A 21,694-nucleotide genomic window follows, 5' to 3' on the forward strand; every position below is an offset into this window, starting at 1 on the left:
AAAATGCATGTTCTTAAACTTTTTTTAAACAGGTTTTCAATAGTTCTTAGTTGAACCTTAATCTGAAAACCCCAATTTTTCTGATTATGTTCTTTTTCACTAAGTATTCTCTTGAACTGTAGCTTCTACAAAGTAGGACAATTTTAAAATTAGCAGCTAAAACAACTGTAAAAGTATGTTATGAAGCAAAACCTGATACTATTTGGCTTCAGCCTTGGTCCCTGGGAAAAAAAAGAAGTCTGGAGAATCCAAGACTCCAGAACTCAGTTCAAGTCAAAATATTGTGCTTATTGAGGTATCTGGTGGGCTCAGTCAGAATATGTGACTCTTGATCTCAAGGTAATGAGTTCAAGCCCCATGTTGGGTGTAGAGACTACTTAAAAAGAAAAAAAAAAGAGTTAAAAAATACTGTACTTATTGTAATGCCTGAGGCAGGATTATGAAAAGGCTCTGGATAAAACCTAACTGCAGCACTTAACCAAAATTTTATTCTAGAGCTGCAGAATGAGGAAGAAAAAGAAGGAAAAAGTACTGAATTTAAAGAAAATTCTCTATTGCAAATGTTATCAGTAGTATTAATCTTATTCTTATTTTATTTTTAATGATCTCTTGTCATTAGAGCATGTTTTTCTTTCTTTTGATTTTTAAATTTTATTTTAAATCCAGTATAGTTAACACACAGTGTTAGTTTCAGGTATACAGCACAGTGATTCAACAATTTTATACATTATTCAGTGCTCATCAAGATTAGTGTACTCTTAGTCCTCTTCACCTATATCACCTATCTCCCTAACCATCTCCTCTCTGGTAACCATCACTTTGTTCTCTATAGTTAAGTCTGGTTTTTTAATTTGTCTTTTTTCCCTTTGTTCATTTTTTTCATATATTCCACATGAGTGAAAGCATGTGGTATTTTTCTTTCTCTTATTTAGCTTAGCATCATAGTCCCCAGCTCCATCCATGTTGCAAATGACAAGATTTCATCTTTTTTATGACTGAGTAATATTCCAGTGTGTGTGTGTGTATGTGTGTGTGTGTGTGTGTATGTACCACATCTTCTTTATCCATTCATCTGTTGATGGACACTTGGTCTGCTTCCATATTTTGGCTATTGTAAATAATGTTGCAATAAACATAGGGGTGCCTTTATCTTTTCAAATTAGTTTTTTTCATAATCTTTGGGTAAATAGCAGTGGAATTACTGGATCATATGGTAAATAGAATTATTAGCTTTTCGAAGAACCTCCATACTGTTTCCCACAGGGACTGCACTAGTTTGCATTTCCACCAACAGTGCACAAGGATTCCTTTTTCTCCACATCCTCACCATAACTGGTTGTTTCTTACATTTCATTGATTGATTTATATTTTAGAGAGACAGCATACAAAGAGGGGAGAAGGGCAGAGATAGAGAATCTTAAGCAGGCTCCATGCTCAGCGTGGAGCTTGACATGGGGCTTGATTCCATGACCCTGTGATCATGACCTGAGGTGAAATCAAGAGTCAGACGTTCAGGTGACTGAGCCACCCAGATACCCCTCTTATGTTTTTCAGTTTAGCCATTCTGACAGGTGTGAGATGGTGTCTGTGTGGTTTTGATTTGCATTTCCCTGATGAGTGATGTTGAGAATCTTTTTCTTTTAAAGAAAATAAAGTCATATGACCACATAGAAATAACACCCTATTTGTAGATTTGCCTCTTGTCAGAAGAAATCAATCATGAAAGGCCTCATGACAGTGGCCTTCTAATTCATCTTCCTGATACCCTACCTCAGTCCACTGTCCATACGTCTGGAATAATCTGGATTATTCTGGCCACTTAACATTTAAGTCAGGTCATATCCTTCCCTGGCTCAAAACCTCCCATGGTTTCTTGTCACATTTAAAATAAAAGTAAAATGCTAACCGCAGCTTACAAGGCCCTGGGTAACCTTGTTCCTGGATACTTTGTAGGTATGATCTATTACACTTTCTCTCCTTCACTCTATTCAGCTACACTGGCCTCTATCATTCATTGAAAGTGTCAAGCACACTCCTGTCTTTGCCTTGTACAGTCTTCCCTAACTATGTTTATGGCTTTCTCTTTTACTTGAGAGTTCTACTCAAAACTTACCTCCTTTAAGTCTTCTCAGAGTAACCTACCTGAAATAGTACATACTCTATCTCTGGCACCTTACTCATTATCTTCCTTCCAATCACTACCTATTGTATATTAGTCTGTTGTTTCTTTCTCCTACTAGAATGTCAGCTCCGTGAGATCAAAGTCTTTGCTGTTTTGGTCAGTTACATTCTCAGCACCAGAAATGTAACTGTTTCATGTGTTGCATGGTTGAATGTGAATAAAACTAGGAATAACATCACTATTTATGTTTTTTTAAATGTTTATTTATTCATAGTTTATTCATAGAGAGAGAGAGACAGAGAGAGCGAGCAGGGGAGGGACAGGGAGAGCGCACAAGAGAGAGTTCCAAGCAGGCTCCATGTTGTCAGTACAGAGGCAGTTGTGGGGATCGATTTCACAAACTGTAAGATCAATACCTAACCCAAAATCAAGAGTTGGACGTTCAAACGACTGAGCCACCCAGGCGCCTCTCCGCTAAGAAGCATTTAGATGAATCAAGACATATTTTGGAAGTAGGAGTTGGTTAATTGATTGGATGTGAGTGGTTTGGGTGATACCAACGACTCCCTGATATTTGCCAGGAGCACAGAGGTGGGTGGAGATGTCATTTAACGAGAAGACGAAGACTAAAGAAGCTGATTTGTAGGGAAGGTGGAGTTCAGTTTTGGACATCTAAAGTTTGAGATACCTGTGGAATATCCCAGTGGAGACATTATGTAGGCAGCTGAATATGTAGACCTGGAGTGAGATGTTTAAATTTCCTTATTGTTTGAATCCTTTTTGATCTAGGTTTTTTCCAATTGAGTCTGAGGGCACCCTATTGACCCTTCTGTGGTTAAGCATAACTCAAGATCCCACAACCGATTTGCTGAAAATCTGAAAATTCACAGTGGTGGAGCCTCTATTTTCTCTAAGTGAAGGGAGAGTTTCCTGACAACCAGGACTGATGATAAGTGAGAATGTTCAGTTTGGGCAATTGGTTACTTCACCTAAAATCACAAGATAATTCTTCAACCAAATGCTTGAATCTTACTGAGGGTGTTCTGCAAGTGAGTAAATGTTTAACATGGTTGTAAAGAGGCTCAAGTACGTGTACCTTGTTTAGGAAATGGGTTCTTCCTGTTTTTTTTTCTGGACAGTTTATTCTAGGTTGCTGAATGGAATGCATGTTCCACTTAAAATAAAAATATGAGCATAGGATTTGCTCACGCCATTTGTATTTAGCAGATTAAAACTGTGACGCCTCTATGCGTATCTTGTTCTGGATAAAAGTGATTCCGGTTTTATTTATTTATTTTGAGAGACAGAAAGAGAATAAGATGGGGATGGGAAGAGAGAGAGAGAGAGAGAGAGAGAGAATCTCAAGCAGGCTCTGAGCTGTCAGCACAGAGCCTGACGTGGGGCTTGAATTCACAAACCATGAGATCATGATCTGAGCTGAAGTCAGATGCCCAACCAACTGAGCCACCCAGGCACCCCATGATCTCACAGTTTAAACCCCACATTGGGCTCTCCGCTCTCAGTGTAGAGCCTTCTTCGGATCTTCTGTCTCCCTTTCTTTCTACCCCTCCTCTGCTTGCATGCGTGAGCTCTCTCATAAATAAACAAACATAAAAAAAAATAAAAAGAGTTGTACGCTTAGCCAACTGAGCAACCCAAGCACCCCTACAGTCTTTAGCTTCTTAAACACTACATTCTTGTGATGTGGAGTGAGTTTGTATTTTTCCTTTTTAAGGAATTTCATGCATCAGCAAGTGGTTTTATGCCTGAGATGAAGTGGGATGGTGGGCAGAGAAGACTTTTAAGTCACTGCAAGCACACTTAGTTTGCCTAAGAGGCTCTGAACCTAGCTAGTTGGAAATAATCCAGTATTTTGTCATTCAGTAATTCTACTAGCAACTGAGTCTGTTATGTGTGTGTGTGTATGTGTAGGTAGGGAGGATACACCAAACACATTATCTTTGCTTTCGTGGAACTCATGGTCTAGTACAATTGCATATTTAGAAGACCTTAAGTAAGGCTAAAAGGCTGTGGGACTGGCTGATTAAATCTGCCTCAGGGAGTCTGGGAAGGTTTCACAGAAGTAGTAACATTTGACTGGGTTTTAAAAATAGGAATAGAAGTTTACTAGGCAGATGAAGAACGTGGAAAGAACAAAGGATGAAGTAAAATGAGTTCTAAGAGGAATGTAGGTGAATGAAGGAGCACAGAATAGAGAGATCTGGGCCATAAGTAGGGACATAACTGATATGGCATTATCCAGACTTACATAGCATATGGTAAAGGTATTAGCTTTAAAATCACTCCTAGGTTTTCGGGAATTTTCAATACAATTTCCAGGAAGTCCAGAAGATACTGGACTACTTGTGAATTAAAATGAACCTTTTTGGAAAAGTCTTATTACTAAAAGGTGGGCATGTCTAAAGCTGTCTTAAAAGCCAAAGAATCTTCTGGGGTGCCTGGGTGGCCCAGTCAGTTGAGCATCCAACTCCTGATCCCAGCTCAGGTCCCAGGGTCTTGAGATTGAGCCCTCCATCAGGCTCCATGCTGAGCATGGGGCCTGATTGAGATTTTTCTCTCCCTCTGCCCGTCTCCCCTGCTTGAGCTATTTTTAAAAAAAACAACAACAACAAAAAAATCAAAATACTCTCTTGAAGACAGAAGATATCCAGAGACCTCCTAGTTGTCTCTAAATTTAAGTATTTGGTTTGAGCTCAATACCCGCTTTCTCCTAGGCTATTATTTTGGCAAGTGGAGACATACCTGAAGTCACTACCACTTGCTCTAAGATACGTTCTTTATATCGCCTGTGTATGATTTGCTTAATACAGTTAAGTATATATATAAATAAAATATAGGGGTGCCTGGGTGGCTCAGTCAGTTAAACCTCAGACTTTGGCTCAGGTCATGATCTTGAGGTACGTGAGTTCCAGTTCGAGCCCTGTGGTGGGCTCTGTGCTGACAGCTTGGAGCCTGGAGCCTGCTTCCGATTCTGTGACTTCCTCTCTCTCTGCCACTACCCCTGCTCATGCGGGGTCTCAAAAATGAATAAACATTAAAACAACAACAACAAAATGAGAATATAGGAGTATATAGCTTATTTATTTTGAGAGAGAGAGAGAGAGAGAGAGAGAGCGAGCATGTGAGTGGGAGGGAAGGAGGGAGAGAGAGAAGAGAAACTCTTAAGCCAGTTCCCTGCTGTGAGTGCAGAGCCGCACCCAGGGCTCAATCCTACCAACCTTGTGCTCATTCATTGCCTGAGCTGAAACCAAGAGTCAGAAGCTCAACCAGCTGAACCACCCAAGCACCCCAAGATTGTATTTTTAAGACATTTTCAGAATTTCATCTGTATTTTTGAATTTTAATTATTCTGTAAATTCGGCTAGCTTAATAACAAAAAATAGGTATTTTTAAACATCTTGAGATTTTTGGATAGTGTCCAATTAATACACATTTATTTAATTACATAGTGGAAAAAATACTTATGTTTTCAGAGTTCTTTACTGTATTTTACACTACTCTGTCTCTCCAGAGCCTGGGCACATACGAAATCGGCAAATAATTACTGTTGACTAAAGAAGTACCTAAAAACTTAATGTTCTTCTAGTTGTATCGAGGAAGCTGCAAATCTGAAAGCCCAAATAAGCTAGTTTCCAGCCACCACATCTGGGATTTTTAATAGGTCTATTAAAGAACTTTACTGTTATCCTGCAAGAAACGCTTAGCGGTTCTTTTAAAAACCAGATCCCACAAGACAAGAAGCTCAGAAACCTTGTAAAGACTCACAGCATTTATATATTCTAATTAGTATAAGGACTAAAAAAACATTAAGTGAAATGAACCCCTGGTTGACCTCACACACTTCCTAACTCCGTATTTTTCAAAGAATTGAGCTTTTAGGATCTTCAAATAAATCGAGCAAAACAATCCCTGATATTTGAAATATGCCAGTTACCTGCTTCTTTTGACGAAAAATTTCAGGAGAAAAACAGGCAATCAAAAATCTTACTTGTAAAGTAAACTTAAAAGAAAAAGGAGCCCTAATCCTCAGCGGCTTCAGTCGGCCCGCCTGAGGTCGGGAAGCTCAGCGGCGGCAGCCGGGGAAACCTCAATGTCACCCGGTCGCGGGCAACTACCGCTGGCGGAGGAGCTGCGGCAGTCCGTGCACGCGCGTCGCTTGGCGCACGGCGAGCGTCTCCAGGTGCCGCGGTGGACGGAGCCAGAGTCACGGGGCCACCAGCTCAAGGTAGCTTCCTTCCTCCGGCTAGGCACTACGAGACAGGAGCCGCCGGGTGTGCGCCTCCCCCCCCCCCCCCCCCCCCCCCCACGCCACAGGCGCACGGGGCACAGTCGCCTACTGGGAAGTGCTGCCACACCCCACCCCGACGCCGCGACTCCGGCTCGCAGCTGGGGGGGTGGGTGGGCCGACTCCAGGAACCCTCGGAAGGGCGGGGGCGAGGGAGCGGGCCCCTCTAGCTGCGCCTTCGAAACCGCGTTCCTTGTTCTCGATGGTCCCCGCGCGGCGGTCTTATGGAACGCAACTTCCGGTTCCTTTTAAAGGCCCCAAGCTGTGCGGCGCGGCGCGTGAGGGGAAGGTATAAAAGGGAACGAGAGGGCGGGACCGAAAAGGAAGAGGAAAAAAAGCTAGCGGTAGAGGGGGCGGGGAGGCGCAAAGGGCGCGCTCTCGCGTCACGTGACCGGGACGCGCCGTTCTTCCGTCGGCCATTTTAGGTGGTCCGCGGCGGCGCCATTAAAGCGAGGAGGAGGCAAGAGCGGCCGCCGCTGCTGCTTATTCTTTTTTAGTGCAGCTAGAGAGAGCGGGAGTGCGCGCTGCGCGAGTGTGGGAGGCGAGGGGGGCAGGCCAGGGAGAGGCGCAGGAGCCTTTGCAGCCGCGCGCGCCTTCTCTGTCTTGTTGTGTGCCTCGCGCGGTAGAGCGGGCGCGCGGCAGCGGCGGGGATTACTTTGCTGCTAGTTTCGGTTCGCGGCAGCGGCGGGTGTAGTCTCGGCGGCGGCGGAGGCAGTAAGCACTATGTCGGAGGAGCAGTTCGGCGGGGACGGGGCGGCGGCGGCGGCAACGGCGGCGGTAGGCGGCTCGGCAGGCGAGCAAGAGGGAGCCATGGTGGCGGCGGCGCAGGGGGCAGCAGCGGCGGCGGGAAGTGGAGCCGGGACCGGGGGCGGAACCGCGGCTGGAGGCACCGAAGGGGGCAGCGCCGAGTCGGAAGGGGCGAAGATCGATGCCAGTAAGAACGAGGAGGATGAAGGGTGAGTAAGGGGCGACCCGGGATAGTCAGGCCCAACTAGTCCCCCTCCCCCTCCTTATCCCCCCGCCATTAGGCCTCGTTCCCGCTCTCTGCCCGCCCTCCAGCCCTCCGTGCAGTCTTCTTGCACAGTTCTCTTCTTCTCTATGCTGGGTTCCCCGGGGCTTTCGTTTCCTTCTCCCCCTGCCTGCTTATCGCCCCCTCCCCCATCACACACGTTTCCACCTTTAGCCGTCACCATGCTGCTCCCTGGCCCGCCCTCCTTCCCTCCCTCGCCTTGGGTCTCCTCCCACTGACTTAGCCGCCAGGATTTTTTCCCGCCTGTCGAGGGGTACCTTTTTTCTTGCCCCACTGTCCCATTTCTTCCTTGTTTTATAAAGTCCCAACCATAAAGGTAGACTCGGAAGCTTTTATGCCGGGATCTAAGGTTTATTTGGTGCGTCCACTTTAGCATCCCCAGACGATACGATTCGTTTATAAGCGCATGCTTTGGGGAACGTGTAAGCTGCCCACTCAGCTCCTCCCGCCTCGGCTTCAGGCCGAATGTTTTCTTAGTATTTTGTATAAGTTTGGTTTCAGTCTCTTCGATTTTCCACAATACGTTATGGAACTACAGCTTGAGTACATAGGCCCTACTTTTCAGCCTACGGAACATATTGGGCCTGGTGAGATTCCCTGAATCGCTTGTTGGTACGTTGGCTTTTGCTTTATGGGCTTTGGTTAAGTTCCTTGCCGGCGGGGCCTGCACTTGACTGGAGCTCTTTCTAGCTCGGCTAGCTGGCTGCCCTTCCCCCACCCCGCGGAGTTATTCTAACCGCGCACCCTTTTCGCGCCCTCAGCTATTGGATTCCCTAACTGTTCTTTCTGATCGTAACCTTTTCATGTGCAGTTTCCATTTTTTTTTTTTTTTTTAACCCCATCCCCGTGGCCAGGATCCTTTTTTGGTCTCTCTTGATTTCTCCTTCCCGCTCTCTTACCCACTGTTAAAGGAGGTCTACCAGCCTTCTTTCATAAAAATGAACTCTTTATTGTGCTGTGGCATGATTTTTTTTTTTTGCAGGTTTAAGTACTGACTTGCCTCCCTTCATTCGGAATAAGTTGTATATACTATTTAAAGCTGCATTTGATCTACTAGAGTGCAGCATTTGGGAGCGGAAGCATAATACAGGAGTTAGCAGGAGGGACTAAATCGGGGTTCTTGGTTAGGTTTTCTTACTCCCGTTACCGACCGCTGTTCTTGGGTTAACGCTTCCATTCCTTTTTGTAATGGGTTATGTGTGTCATTCTGTTTGTTTTTTTTTTTTTTTCTTCACTATAACAAGGAGAACGGTGTGGAAAGTAAAAGCAGTAAGATGTCGTTTTGATCCAGTATTAGAAAACATGATTTCCTTTATTGGGAAAGAACACGAGATTTGGAGGGTGGGAAAGAGAAGCACCTTAGAATGTCGAGTTTAATAATCTCAGCCTAGGCAGACTTGTCAGGCTGATTGTGCTGGCTTTGGGAGAATGGAGGTGGGATGGGAAACTAGCTTTTCTTAGTTAATTTTGAATTGCATATGGTTTAAGAAAGGACTATGTTAAATATTTGGAAACTTAAACCTTTAACATTTTGGTTTTTATTTCTGAATTCTGTTCTTTGGACAGAGGCACCAAAATGATTAATTGTATAACGTGCTGTTTGGGGCAGGCTTTAGCCCTGATTTTTCAAATCACAAAGCAGCTGCCTTTGTAGTTTCCTACTGTTGAACTGAAGTGTAAATGAATTAAAGTTTTTAGCCCTAACAATGTCAAAAACTAAAACTAGAATTTTGATTGGTTGCTGTACCGGTTGTTAATTCCCTAGCCATTCAAACTCCTCCCCACGACACTCTGAAGCAGCGACGGCACAGCGGGAAGAATGGTAAAACTTTTAAATTTTATTTCTGTATTATAAAGGTTTCAGTAGTCATAACATGCAGAGGCTGTGTATTGGTTAGTTGCCCATTGATCCCCAGGAAATTCTAGACATAGTACAGTAGGATATCTTGTGCCTGGGATATAAAACCTTTTTAGGCATCGTGCGTGATCTTTGGGCAAAATTAATGCCATTACATGGTTTTTGGTCTGTGGTAATGCATGTAATTGTGGTTTGGTTAAATAAAACTTAATATAATTAGTAATATTTTTATATTTGAACAAGAAAATATAGTACAGTAATTTTAAATTTGATTTCTTTTTTTAGGACAGATATTTTTGTTGGATGTCTAAGTTTAATGTTAAATGGGAAGGTTACTTGATACAAAATCTTGTGTGTTTAAAATGTCTTGCATGTTCTACTGAAATATTTTGGATATGTGAAAAGTAAAACAATTTTTAAAGTAGCGTGTGTATGTATTGTGCAAAAATTTATCTCCAGCCATATTTGTAAGTAGAACTTGAATAACGATTGGATATGTACTAATCAGAGGCGGGCTGATGTGGCTTTTCACTACATTCAGCTCTTACCAGATTTTTTATTTTCAGTGTGATTTGGTTGGAATGTTAATTACAGTTGGTTGGTTCACATGTAGCTGAAATTGCATGACTTTTTCTTGGAAGGCTGGTAGATTATTGTTGTTTTTATCCCTCGTTTCCCCTAAATGTCCATCTTTCTGCTTTTAGGATTGATTATATTTGAGTTTTCCAGGAGTTTGTATCCACCACCACTGGAGTTTAGAGGACCAGTAATTTGTAGATAGTTGACTTAGAGCTGTACAAACTACATTCTATTTGAAGAATCCAATTGGGATAACATTTAAATTTTACATGAGCTTTACTTACTACTATATTCTCATCTACTGAAATCTGTCCAGTTTTACATTGCAGATAAAGCAGACTGAAATAGGCAAAAGGGAAAAGTAAAAAGACTGGGGTTAGTTTGACATACAAAATAAGATACTTTTGATGAAAATAATCCACTTGGCACTGTGATTGTTCATTTTCACTGTTAATTGTGTCAAATTAAGTAAGATTAAACTGTTACTCTTGACTTTTTTACTCTATTACATATTTTAAATCTTACAATAAGCAGTTGAGTGATTAGAAAGGACCATAAACTTAGGTCTGAGATCATTGTTACGATTCTTGTAAGAATTACTCTTGCCCTGCTACCCAATAATGTAACTTTACAAGTTTTTTGAGCAACCTCTTAAGGAAAAATGGACAATTAAATATTGATAGTGAAAGTTTTAGATTATGACCTTTTAATTTTCTGCAAGTAGGATTTAACAGAGTTTCATTCTAAGTTAAGCAAGTTTACATTTAACAAATAATGTCTTTGTTTTAGAGTTTAGTATTTGACTTTTTAAAGTTACTGCCTGATCAGCCAGCCTCATCCTGTTTCAGATACTATTGTTTTTCTTTTTGGGTTGTGTACTTGCCCACTCACTGTTCCTTTCTGTCTCCCAGTTTGAGGGATATCGTGCAGCAGTTTCATAATAGTCTCAGGAGTGAGGATAAGACTGGCTCTACTAGATAGAAAATCATCTGAATTTAGTTTCTTAAACACATTTGGTTTGCATTAGTTTTTATAATTTTAACTTGAATAAAGTGATTACATTTCAGTCCTAAAAATATTTAAAAAACGAGTTTGTTGTGGACTTAAAGTTTGTTTTTTTAAAGTTTTAATTTTGAGAGAGCATGAGTGGGGGGATGAGCAGAGAGGGGGAGAGAGAATCCCTAGCAGGCTCTGAGCAGGCTCTGTCCTGTCAGCGTGGAGCCCCACGTGGGGCTTGATCCCACAGTGAGACCATGACCTGAGCCAAAATCAAGAGTCATACATTTAACTAAGCCACCCAGATACCCCAAAGATTTTTTTTTTTAATGTTGAGTATAAGAATAAACAGTTGTTCTTAGGAGGGCATGCCTGTTACACTTCTTGTGGATGTTTCCACACTTAAGACCTTTAGAGTAATTATTTCTGTAATAAAATGGTTTTCTCAGTTCACCTTATTTTTATCTTTCCAACTCAACATTCCTAGTTTTTACTTTTAAGCAGTTGCACTGGAATTTCCCATTTTGGTGTGGGCTCATGTTCTTTACTGGGCTTCAGTTCTTTTAGAGTAGGTAACAAAATTTTGTGTTGGTCAAAATATACACATCATATAGTAAGCTACTGGAGGAGAGTTTAAGTTTCAAGATCAGTGGGAAACTATAATACTGTGTTAGCTTTCAGACAGTTTTATAAGGTAGGTACATTGACTTGCCCGCATTGGACTGGACAGAAAGCAAAAATAGTTCCATTCGGTTATCAGCCAAAATACAGCAGTACTTTTCTAATAACAGGGCAGTAGATCTAGTCCTATAACCATTAGCATATAAACTAAAGTGTGATTTTTTTGTTTGGGAATTTTGTGAATTTTACTGTCGGTTGACTGCTGTCTGATTTTTAAGAAATGGTCATACATGTTTTTGTTTTAAATATTTGAGATTATTATCTATACCCTATTGCTTTTGGGGCATTCTGAACGTTGCTTTCTAAAACACTTTTAGAGCAATCTCATACCTAATTTACTGGCCTTTAATTCAGTCAATTTGGGTTTACTGTAAAAGTTGAGACCCTGAGTATATGGTCTGAATTTTAGTGTTCTTTGTGACCTTTGATAAGTTTCTAGTGTTAAAATTGCAGAAATTAATGCTCCCGAGTCTCAAGATGGTGAACATATAAAGGAGGAGTATTAAATTCTTTTCATTTCAAAATCTTTAATATGGAAAATACTAAAAATCCACTGACCTTTAGGGTTTGGAATTAGAGAAAATCATTGAGGCTTTTCAGTGCTGCCTTTTGAGATAAATACTTGGCCTTAGGCCTGCGTTTTTCCCTCAAATCATGTGATCTCTTCTATAAGTATATTTACTGTGTATTTTTTTTTTTTTTTTTTTTTACTGTTTTCTGTTTGAGAGTGAGTGAAAGAGCGTGTGAGTGGAGGAAGGGCAGAGAATCCCAAGCAGGCCCCCATCTCAGCTCATGACCTGAGCCGCTGTCGAGTGGACGCTCAACCGACTAAGCCACCCAGGCGCCCCTTTACTGTGTATTTTTAATATTGTCTGGCTCTTCTGTTCCCTGTAAGGCTGCTCTAATATAAGAAAGTTTTGAATCCACTACTGGGATTTGTGGTTTATGGCCAATATGGAGAGTTAGTTTTAGTCTTCAGGTGATAATGTGTTATGCTTGAAAGCATTTTAAAAGGAGTAGAATAATAACTTTTTTCCTATTCCACTCAAAGCTGTGCACTTCAAGTGTGTGTGCAGATTGACAAATGGAATGAAATATAACTCTGTTAGTCCAAGTTTTATTTGACTTTAGTTCTGCTTCAACATTTTAGTAGATAGGGCACTGAACTGGATGCTGGAAGCGTGGGATCTTTTTCTGTTACTTCACTTCAAACAGTGTGGTTTCAGGTAATATAACCTGTTTGTTACTTGGTTTGCTGATCTATGTGTTGGAAACAATGCTCATCACAGGAAGATTGACCACATAGCCTGCTTTCATAGCTTGTGTGTGTTTATCCGGTGCCTTAATAGTTGATACTGCCAGTGATTTACTCCTGTGGAGTAAAGGTAAGCATGTTTTAGTTTCTGGAGTATTAAATTGTATTATTGGAGCTAGATATTCAAGACTATTTGGGGGTGGGGAGACTTTATTACTGGTAGTGTTTGGCCAATAATCAAGGTGATAGTTAAGTATTGGTCATGTCTTATAAACTCCTGCTTATCTGGATTTGAAATACTACACAGTTCAAGCTAGGAAATTCTCCCTCTCCCCCTTTAGTCTTGTAAGAAACACAGATGAAAAATTACTAGCAAATATACTCAAAAAGCAACCAATAGGCATTGTCATGGAAGCAATCTTCTATAATTTTTCTTTTCTGCTGTTAAAAAGTAATGTGATTTTAAAGCATTGCAAGAGTCTTAAAATTTCATCAAGAAAGGCAAAAATCATTTTCTGAGTTCAGTGTTGATGTCTAAATTGATTTCCAATGGAAAACTACAGAATTGTGAATGTGTAGTAATCTCAGTTAACCAGAACTTTAACCTCTAGGTTAAGGAAACCCCATTCCTTAACCTTCAGGTAGATGGGAGTTTACCTTTTAAAGCTGATCGAGAGATTATTTTAAAAGCAAAATTACAGGAAGTCATTCTTTCCTTGGAATGAAAGGAAAAAGGGGAGATTTTTGGGTTGAACATTTAAAAACTGTCATTTTATTAGTTATGTTTTCAACTTAATTATCTTTTTTAGTCATATAAGTTCATGTTAAAGGATGAAGTAGCACTGAGACTTTATATACTAGGCTAGAGAAGTTAATCTTTACTGACTTATTAAAAGTTTGTCAGTCTGTTTCCAAAGGTATTTTTTATACAGATTGTAAAATGATTACCCTACAATATGGTGTCATCTGGTTGTAAAAAGTTACCCCTGCCCCCTGTTATAGGTAACTAGTTACTTAACTTTAAATGTATACTTTCTAAGGAAAAATACTGATTTTACTCATGTTGGTGGGATTTCATTATATTTTGTCATTTTAGGATTTTAAATGAATAATTTTAATGATAACACACTAGAAAATATAAATAAGAATTGGTGGCTTACTTGAGTAATATTCTGAAAGGTGACAGTGATTGGCCAGTCATGTTATGTACTTGACATTTCTGTTGTGTTTTTTAAACTGTCAGAACTTGTTATGAAACCACATACAGGAGTTGTTAGGAAGTGTTTGAAAATTACAGAATATTTTTTTTGACCCTATTTCAAAATTGGGAGTGTAATGGTGTTTATCATTTTACCTTGAAAAAGGTGTTTCAACTTCTTAGAAGAAGGACTTTAAATAAAGTAACTATTGACTTTGGAGTGTTAAACCTAGTGATCTCAGTACAGAGAATGTTTTTTGGGGTGTGAAAAACAGTATTAAATCAATATTTCTATCAGCCCTGTTGCATATGTATTACCTCTTTTATAATTTGAAATTAATTCCTTACTAAACTTGGTGTTTATGTGGAGTACAGACAAGTCCTCAAGATGATTTTTTAACTACATTTTGAGTTTTTTAGACAATCTAATTTCTAGTCTGTATTTTTTACATGGGATATTTAAACATCTCTGGATTACTTTAAGTATTTAATATTGAAAATAATCTTAGGATCCATTTATATGAAACCTCATTCTGGCCTTTTCCTGTTAATGTTGGCAACTTCATATAGCTCATGCAGATTTAAAAAAATTAAGCCTGTGAGTAAATGAAAACATTGCTTTATTAAGTTACTTTAAATTGTGCTCTGCCCCTTTTAAATAACAACTTTATATTGAATACTTGGGATGTTTCAGACAAACGTTCTGTGCCCTTGAAGTGTACTTGCTCGTTTATTAATACTATTTTTTCCTTTTGTAGTTTGTTTTGTTTTGTTTTAATGTTTATATTTTTGAGAGAGAGCATGAGTGGGGGAGGGCAGAGAGAGAGGGAGACACAGAATCCAAAAGTAGGCTCCAGGCTCTGAGCTGTCAGCACAGAGCCTGACGTGGGGCTCAAACTCACAAACTGAGATTCCTGAGCCAAAGTTGGATGTTTAACCAACTGAGCCACCCAGGTGCCCCAATGCTATTTTTCTTTTTAAGTAAGCTCTACACGCGACATGGAGCTTGAACTCATAACCCTGAGGTCAAGATTGATTGGCATGCTGTGTGGACTGAGCCATTCAGGTGCCCCTGTACTTGTTCATTTTATCCTTATTGAAGATTCATGAAATAAATTTTTAGTCCTCTCATTTACAGATGTGGAAACAATCATGGGTATTTGTTTTCCTGAGGGTCATACATACATTTAGTAAGTGGTGGGGGTAGTATATAAACTCAGGGGGTTTGGCTTACTACCTCTAAATTTACTTACTCTAGAAGAGGATGTCCCGCTAAGCAATCTTAAATTCCTAAATGACATTGCATAGCATTTGGAGAGTCATCTGCACTGAGTTGTATAACTTTATGTCTGTTATTTAATATTATGGTGTAATATCAATATCTGTAAAAAGCAAGCTTTCAGTTGTTGAGTTGGTGTTTTTTAATATTTATTTACTTGTTTACTTATTATTTAAAGTTTATTTTGAGAGAGGAAGTATGAGGGAGAGGGAGAGAGAATCTCAAGCAGGCTGTCTGCTGTCAGCTCAGAGCCCAGCTCAGAGCTCAGCCTGGCTCAGTCTTAACAAACCATGAAATCATGACCTGAGCGGAAATTGAGAGCTGGACGCTTGACTGATTGAGTAACCCAGGTGCCTCATTGAGTAGGTGTTTTAAATTGAATACCGTATTGCCTCTTGGGTGCTCAGTAATTTATAGATAGGAATACAAAATTAAACGATGAGTTAACATTCTGTAGATGAAGACCTGTTTTAATTAGGATTGTCAATTCACTTACAACTAAGGATCAAATTTTAAACTTGTAGGATTAGGGGCCCATTTTTGTTGCTATTTGAACAAGTCTTGTGACGTTTTAACTTGGCTGTTTAGGATTTTTCTGAAGTTCAGTCAATCTCATTTTAAGTGTTTGCACAGCTCTGTAGGAGTGACAGTAACCTGAAACTTAGTCTTGAACCAAGGCAGCAGAGATAATCTGGACTAACAGTAGGTGTGCTTTAAGCAAAATACAGAAAAGTAAAAGAATTTAAATTGTATCTTCTGCCATCTCATAATTTGAGGGAGAGCTTGTCAGAATGCTAGTGTTCTGAGAGGCTAAAATAATTTCCATTTATCCAAAATTAAGATAATAGGCTCTTTCTTACTGTACTATTCTGGTGTGCCTATGAATGTGCTATATTTAACATGGAATGCATCTGGAACAGTTTGTGTTCATTGTAGTGTATTTACCTGTCTGGTTATCAGTTGTGCAGCAGCCTTCCTTGTTAGAGTAGGGAAAAAAAAAGTGCTTTGGGCTGCCAAAATGGTAATGCATTTGTCTCAAAGAAGAGTCTCGTAGGCTCAGAGACTGTTTACTTTTTTTACCTTACACAAAATTCGCAAAGTTCAAGTGCTGGCTACCTAGCCACCCTACAAAGTGGTGGTGGGGGCGGATTTAACAGCAACAGGTGATTAATCTGGCAAAAATGAATAATAGAACTTGTTAAAAGAAGTAAGAAATGAGATGCACTTAGTGTATTAATTGTTCTCTCATTTCAGAAGAGCCTTTGGGCATGCTAACAGCTTAATATGAATTAGTGGTGACTGACCCATACAGTGTTAAATCATGATTACTGTATTTAAGAAGGCAGAAATGTGTGTTGTAGAAAAAATACTCATCCCAAATAATGTAGAAATTGGAAGGCAGGCAGTGTTTTAAAGAAGGTGGAATATTTGGCTCATTCTCTAAAGGTGCTGGATAGCTGAAGTTTTACTGTGTGTTTCATTGTAGTTTTTGGGGAAATAATCCTCCTATGGAATATGTTTAAATTATAGTTAGCCAAAAATTTTGGGATTTGATTGTTGAGGAAAAACAACATCTTCAAGTGGCCTTTTAGCTTTAAGGTAGACACATTGAACAGCCCGAACTAACAATTGTATTAAAGGTGAGAAGTTTCTTTAGAGAGTTCTTTATTGGGCCAGTTGATGGGTTAGGGTGCTTATCTATTTAAGAAAACTGACTTCCTATGCTGTGAAAAACATTTGGGGCTTGTGAATAGTAATGGAACATGCCTCAGTCTCATTCATAGGGTTATAATTTATTTTTTTGTAATTTTCTGTTTTTTTAATAATTTTTCTTTTTCTTTGTTTTTTCCTCAGTATGAGTTGGGGAGAGTGACAGAGGGGAAGAGAGACAGAATCTTAAACAGGCTTCATGCTTCGCACTAAGCCCGACTTGGGGCTCTGTCCCATGAACCTGGGATCATGACCTGAGCGAAATCAAGAATTGGACATTTAACTAAGCCACTCAGGCACCCCTTAAATAATTTTATTTTTTTTATAATTTTTTAAATTTGTTTTTTTAACGTATGTTTATTTATTTTGAGAGAGAGCATGCATAAGCATGCAAGCAGAGGAGGCACAGAAAACGAGAATCCCAAGCAGGCTCCGTGCCAACAGCACAGAACCCAACTTGGGGGTTGATCTCACCATGAGATCTTGACCTGAGCTGGAATCAAGAGTCTGATGCTTAACCAACTGAGCCACCCAGGCGCCCCTTAAATAGTTTTAAATCAGGAACACTTATGTAAACTTTGCCTTGGAAATTAAAGTCAAACTTAGTTCTGCTTAATATCAGAGGAACAGATGAGACAATATTCATGCCTTTCAACTTTAGCTTTTTATTTGTTTTATTTTATTTTTTAACATTTATTATGAGAGAGAGTACTTGAGCATGAGTGGGACAGGGGCAGAGCCAGAGGGAGAGAAAATCCCAAGCAGACAGGGGGCCCTATCACTTGAGATCCTGACCTGAGCCGAAATTAAGAGTTGGGTGCTTAACTGTCTGAGCCACCCAGGCACCCCTCAACTTTAGTTTTTTTAAAAAAGGCTTTTGTTATTTATTCTCTTCAGGCTGAAATAATCTTAAATTGTTAAATTATTGATGGAAAATTTTTTAATCCCAGAAGGTGGTAATTCATTAGTTAAATTTCAAATTGAAGTTGTTTCTGTTCTAGAATTGCCATTGATACCTGAGCAAGAGGTCATTGCATTATAGTTTGTTATTTCTCATTTATAAAAATATATCAGTGTCCCTACCTTGAAAGGATAAATGTTGCTAATGAACTTTCATCTCTGAAGGAAGTGCTCTGGTTCTTTAGGTTAAAATTAAAAGTAAAGTGTTTAAGGCATAAATTTAAGTGACAAGGATTGGATTTTAAAAGATGCATTATTTTAATGAAAGAAAATGTATTGAGAAAACTTTTTTCCCGTGAAATTTGCAATAATTAAAAATTATCTGTATATTATGGGTGTTTTCTTATGTTCATTTGATTATAAATATAAAAAGGGTTAATAAAGGTTACTTCAAGCATGAAGATTTTATTAAAGGAAGTCCTAAAAGTTAAGCATATAAATGACCCAGCTTCGCATTATAATACATGTACTAGTTTGAAAACTTAATCTGAAATGGGAAACAAAGTATATACTTAGTCTTCTTGTGCACTGAAAGTTAAACATTGTTGTAAGAAGTTAAAAACAAGTCTATGGTGAGAAAGTAAGATCAGTAACACCTCAGTTAATCTGGCATCTTTAGGGGAGAAGCTGAACAAGATCTCCTTCCAGGGACACAATTGGCCTCTTGTTGCAGGAATTGGCTTTAGTGGCAATGTCCTAAATGCCCACAAGATGGAGATGTTTCCTGCTTTAATTTCTACCTGGAGCCAAAAGTTAGTATCACTTCCCTATCCTCACCCCAATTACAAAGATGAGAAATTGTTGAGCAAGCATGATTTTATTCCCTTAAAAGTTTTAGCCTTCACATAACAAATTCTGACAGTTTACCCTTAAAAAATCTCCAGTCCTGTCTCTTTAAAGGGTAGGTGGTATGTGTAAGCTCTTTGGGGCGGGCTAGGGGGTGGCAAAGGGGGCAGATGTCAAAGGAATCAGAGCTGCCAAGTCTGAGCATTATGGCATTTTGCTGTAATAAAAATAATACTTCACCTGAGAAAAATTTTTTTGAGTATGTATTTTTGGTCTTAAAGTGTTTTGGTGGTTTCCACTTACCACCTGTCACTTTTAGCATCTTCAAGGTTTAAATATTTTATTGCTGGTTAACTGAGGTTCTACTGTAAATAAATCATATAAGTTAATTAGTGGATTGTGCTTCAGTGGGTAATTCTTGTTCACTAAATTGTTCACGTTATTTTTGTCTTTATTAAAGACTCTTAGCAATCCAAAAACTTAAAACCTAATTGTGAGACTTAGAATTTTCCATTTTATGTGCTAAGAGTTTTGTTAATGAGAGAGAATTACTGTTAAATAGAAAGGAGCTTCAGCATAGAAATATGCTGGTTGCTGTGATCAGTGGGGACTACGTAGCCTTTTTACAAGTTTAATGATTGGAAGGGAAATTTGAAGCTAAAATTCTGTGTTCTGCTTTTACCAATACTTAACCTGTAATTTAAGGAAGACTTAGATGTACAGCATTTTTACTTTGGGATTACATTTATCTTTTTGGCAAGTCAAAAGAATTGGCTGCTTGCTCACTATTTTTGTAATTAGGTAGATAGCAGCAGTAATAAGCAAAACCTAACAACTGGAAGGGGTGTTCTTGATACATGATTATGTAGGAAGGACATTATTTAATACACTGCCCAATAAATTGGTGCAGTTTGGGAAAGGTATTACTGTTGTGGAAAAGTTTATTTGTTTTTAGCATTTTAATACTACTTTTTGTCTTTACAGGAAAATGTTTATAGGAGGCCTTAGCTGGGACACTACAAAGAAAGATCTGAAGGACTACTTCTCCAAATTTGGTGAAGTTGTAGACTGCACTCTGAAGTTAGATCCTATCACAGGGCGATCAAGGGGTTTTGGCTTTGTGCTATTTAAAGAGTCGGAGAGTGTAGATAAGGTAGTGTGTTATGTGTTCTGATCAGTTAATAATATATAAGATGTGGATAGTTTGATAACACTAATTCGCCCATTTGTGATTTCCCCTTTTGCAATATATGAAGCTAGAGCTATAGTTCTTAACCAATATATTTTATGAAGAGTCCTCTTTAATTGTTTACTGAATACCTTCTGTATGCCAGGCTCTACTAAATTGAAAAAATTAACTTTAAGAATACTGAGACTTAAAGATACCTAATTAAAGGGATGATCTGTGACAAGTTCACAAAAGTATAGATTTTGAAATTTCTTGGGCTAAGGGGAAATAGCAATCACGTTGATGTTGCTGACAGTTAATGGAGAGTTGGTTTTCTAGTAATTAAATGTTTCCCCTCCTCCCCATTCTTAACTGGCATTTAGGTTTGAATAGTTCTATATTAGCTGATGTCACATCACCACAGTTTGACTTCTTTAATCATAAGCAAGTCAACATATACCTGGCATTAGCTATATTTATTTAACTATAATTATTAAGTTAAGTTAATAATCTGAACTTAAATTAAGGTACATACTTAAAATGAAAAACTTCAATTTCCTAGGTCATGGATCAGAAAGAACATAAATTGAATGGGAAGGTGATTGATCCTAAAAGGGCCAAAGCCATGAAAACAAAAGAGCCTGTTAAAAAAATTTTTGTTGGTGGCCTTTCTCCAGATACACCTGAAGAGAAAATAAGGGAGTACTTTGGTGGTTTTGGTGAGGTATGTGATCATGTTTTGACCCAATTTTTTTCAAAATTAATGTGAATATAATTGTCACATTATATTTTCAAAGTTGTTTTGAAGTTTGGGCTGATTATGTGATTTGTTTTGAAAGCAGGATATTGTAAATACTTCCATTAGCACATCTTTGAAGGTTAGATGATTGTATTTTTTTCATATATTGAAGGTACAGAGTACGCAAAGATGTAACAGACGTTCTTACCTTGAGGAACTTACCAGATTAGAAGAAATAAAAATATAAACATGAGGAAGAAATCCAGGTTGGATTACCTGAGATAATAGAAGGAAATGGTTCAGTTGAAACTAGGAAAGAAATGAATTCTTATGAGTAAGGTGTAGTGCCTTCTCAATTTAAAAACGTACATGTGCAATTTTTATGAGTCTAATTACAGACTTCGAGAAACTGAAGTTCCTTTTGTGAAGTAATGGGTTAAAGCTAAGATGAGAAGTTTGTGGCCTTGCCTGCCAGATACAGCCTGCAGACACTTCTTTTGCTTGATTTTAAACAGAAGATGTTTTGTTAATATTTAGGTTGAGATATTTCCCACAAATACCTGGATATGTAGCATTTCTTACATATTTGCAAGAGCAAGCAACATTGGAATTGCCTTCTTATATGGGCAGCAGCCATCTAAGATGAGAGTAGTAGCCTCCCCCTTTGGTTAGTCATATGTGGTCCTCACCACTTCCCATTTTCTCCCAAATGCGGTCATCTTTATTCTGTTTTTCTTAAAATTGACTGTTGCCTTCTGTTCTTGGTTGGCATTTGAATATGTGACCCTTGAATGAGGTAGCAAATGTCAGTATCCTGGGAAGCTTATTTTTATAAATAGATTTGAAGACTTAGGTGGACTGGATATTTTTATTGGAAGAATTCTTTCAAAAGATTAGAATAAACAGGGAGAGAGACTGCAGAATAGAATTTGAGGGCCAAACATGTTTTTTTGTGCATTTTTCCCCACTAAACTTGTGCTTTTATTGTCAGTCACATGCAAACTAAGGTATTAAAACTTATTTTTGA

The 21,694-nt window shown here is 38.9% G+C and overlaps 1 protein-coding gene across 6 annotated transcripts in view; it reads left to right on the forward strand.

Annotated features, from left to right (window-relative positions):
* Positions 1 to 6,826: 6,826 nt before the first annotated feature.
* Positions 6,827 to 21,694, forward strand: part of HNRNPD (heterogeneous nuclear ribonucleoprotein D) — an 18,539-nt gene continuing 3,671 nt past the window's right edge. For 4 of the 6 annotated variants that reach the window (XR_006296156.1, XR_006296157.1, XM_043572366.1 and 1 more), the window contains exons 1-4: positions 6,827 to 7,384; positions 9,224 to 9,280; positions 19,745 to 19,913; positions 20,491 to 20,652. Coding sequence is in view for 4 of the 6 variants with exons in the window: in XM_043572366.1 (XP_043428301.1) it covers positions 7,152 to 7,384; positions 9,224 to 9,280; positions 19,745 to 19,913; positions 20,491 to 20,652 (621 nt within the window). In the remaining 2 variants the exon portion in view is untranslated. The remainder of the gene's footprint in view (positions 7,385 to 9,223; positions 9,281 to 19,744; positions 19,914 to 20,490; positions 20,653 to 21,694) is intronic. The other 2 variants (XM_043572367.1, XM_043572369.1) reach the window with 2 other exon arrangements.

This window comes from Prionailurus bengalensis, chromosome B1, assembly GCF_016509475.1.
Source record: "Prionailurus bengalensis isolate Pbe53 chromosome B1, Fcat_Pben_1.1_paternal_pri, whole genome shotgun sequence".
NCBI lineage: Eukaryota > Metazoa > Chordata > Mammalia > Carnivora > Felidae > Prionailurus > Prionailurus bengalensis.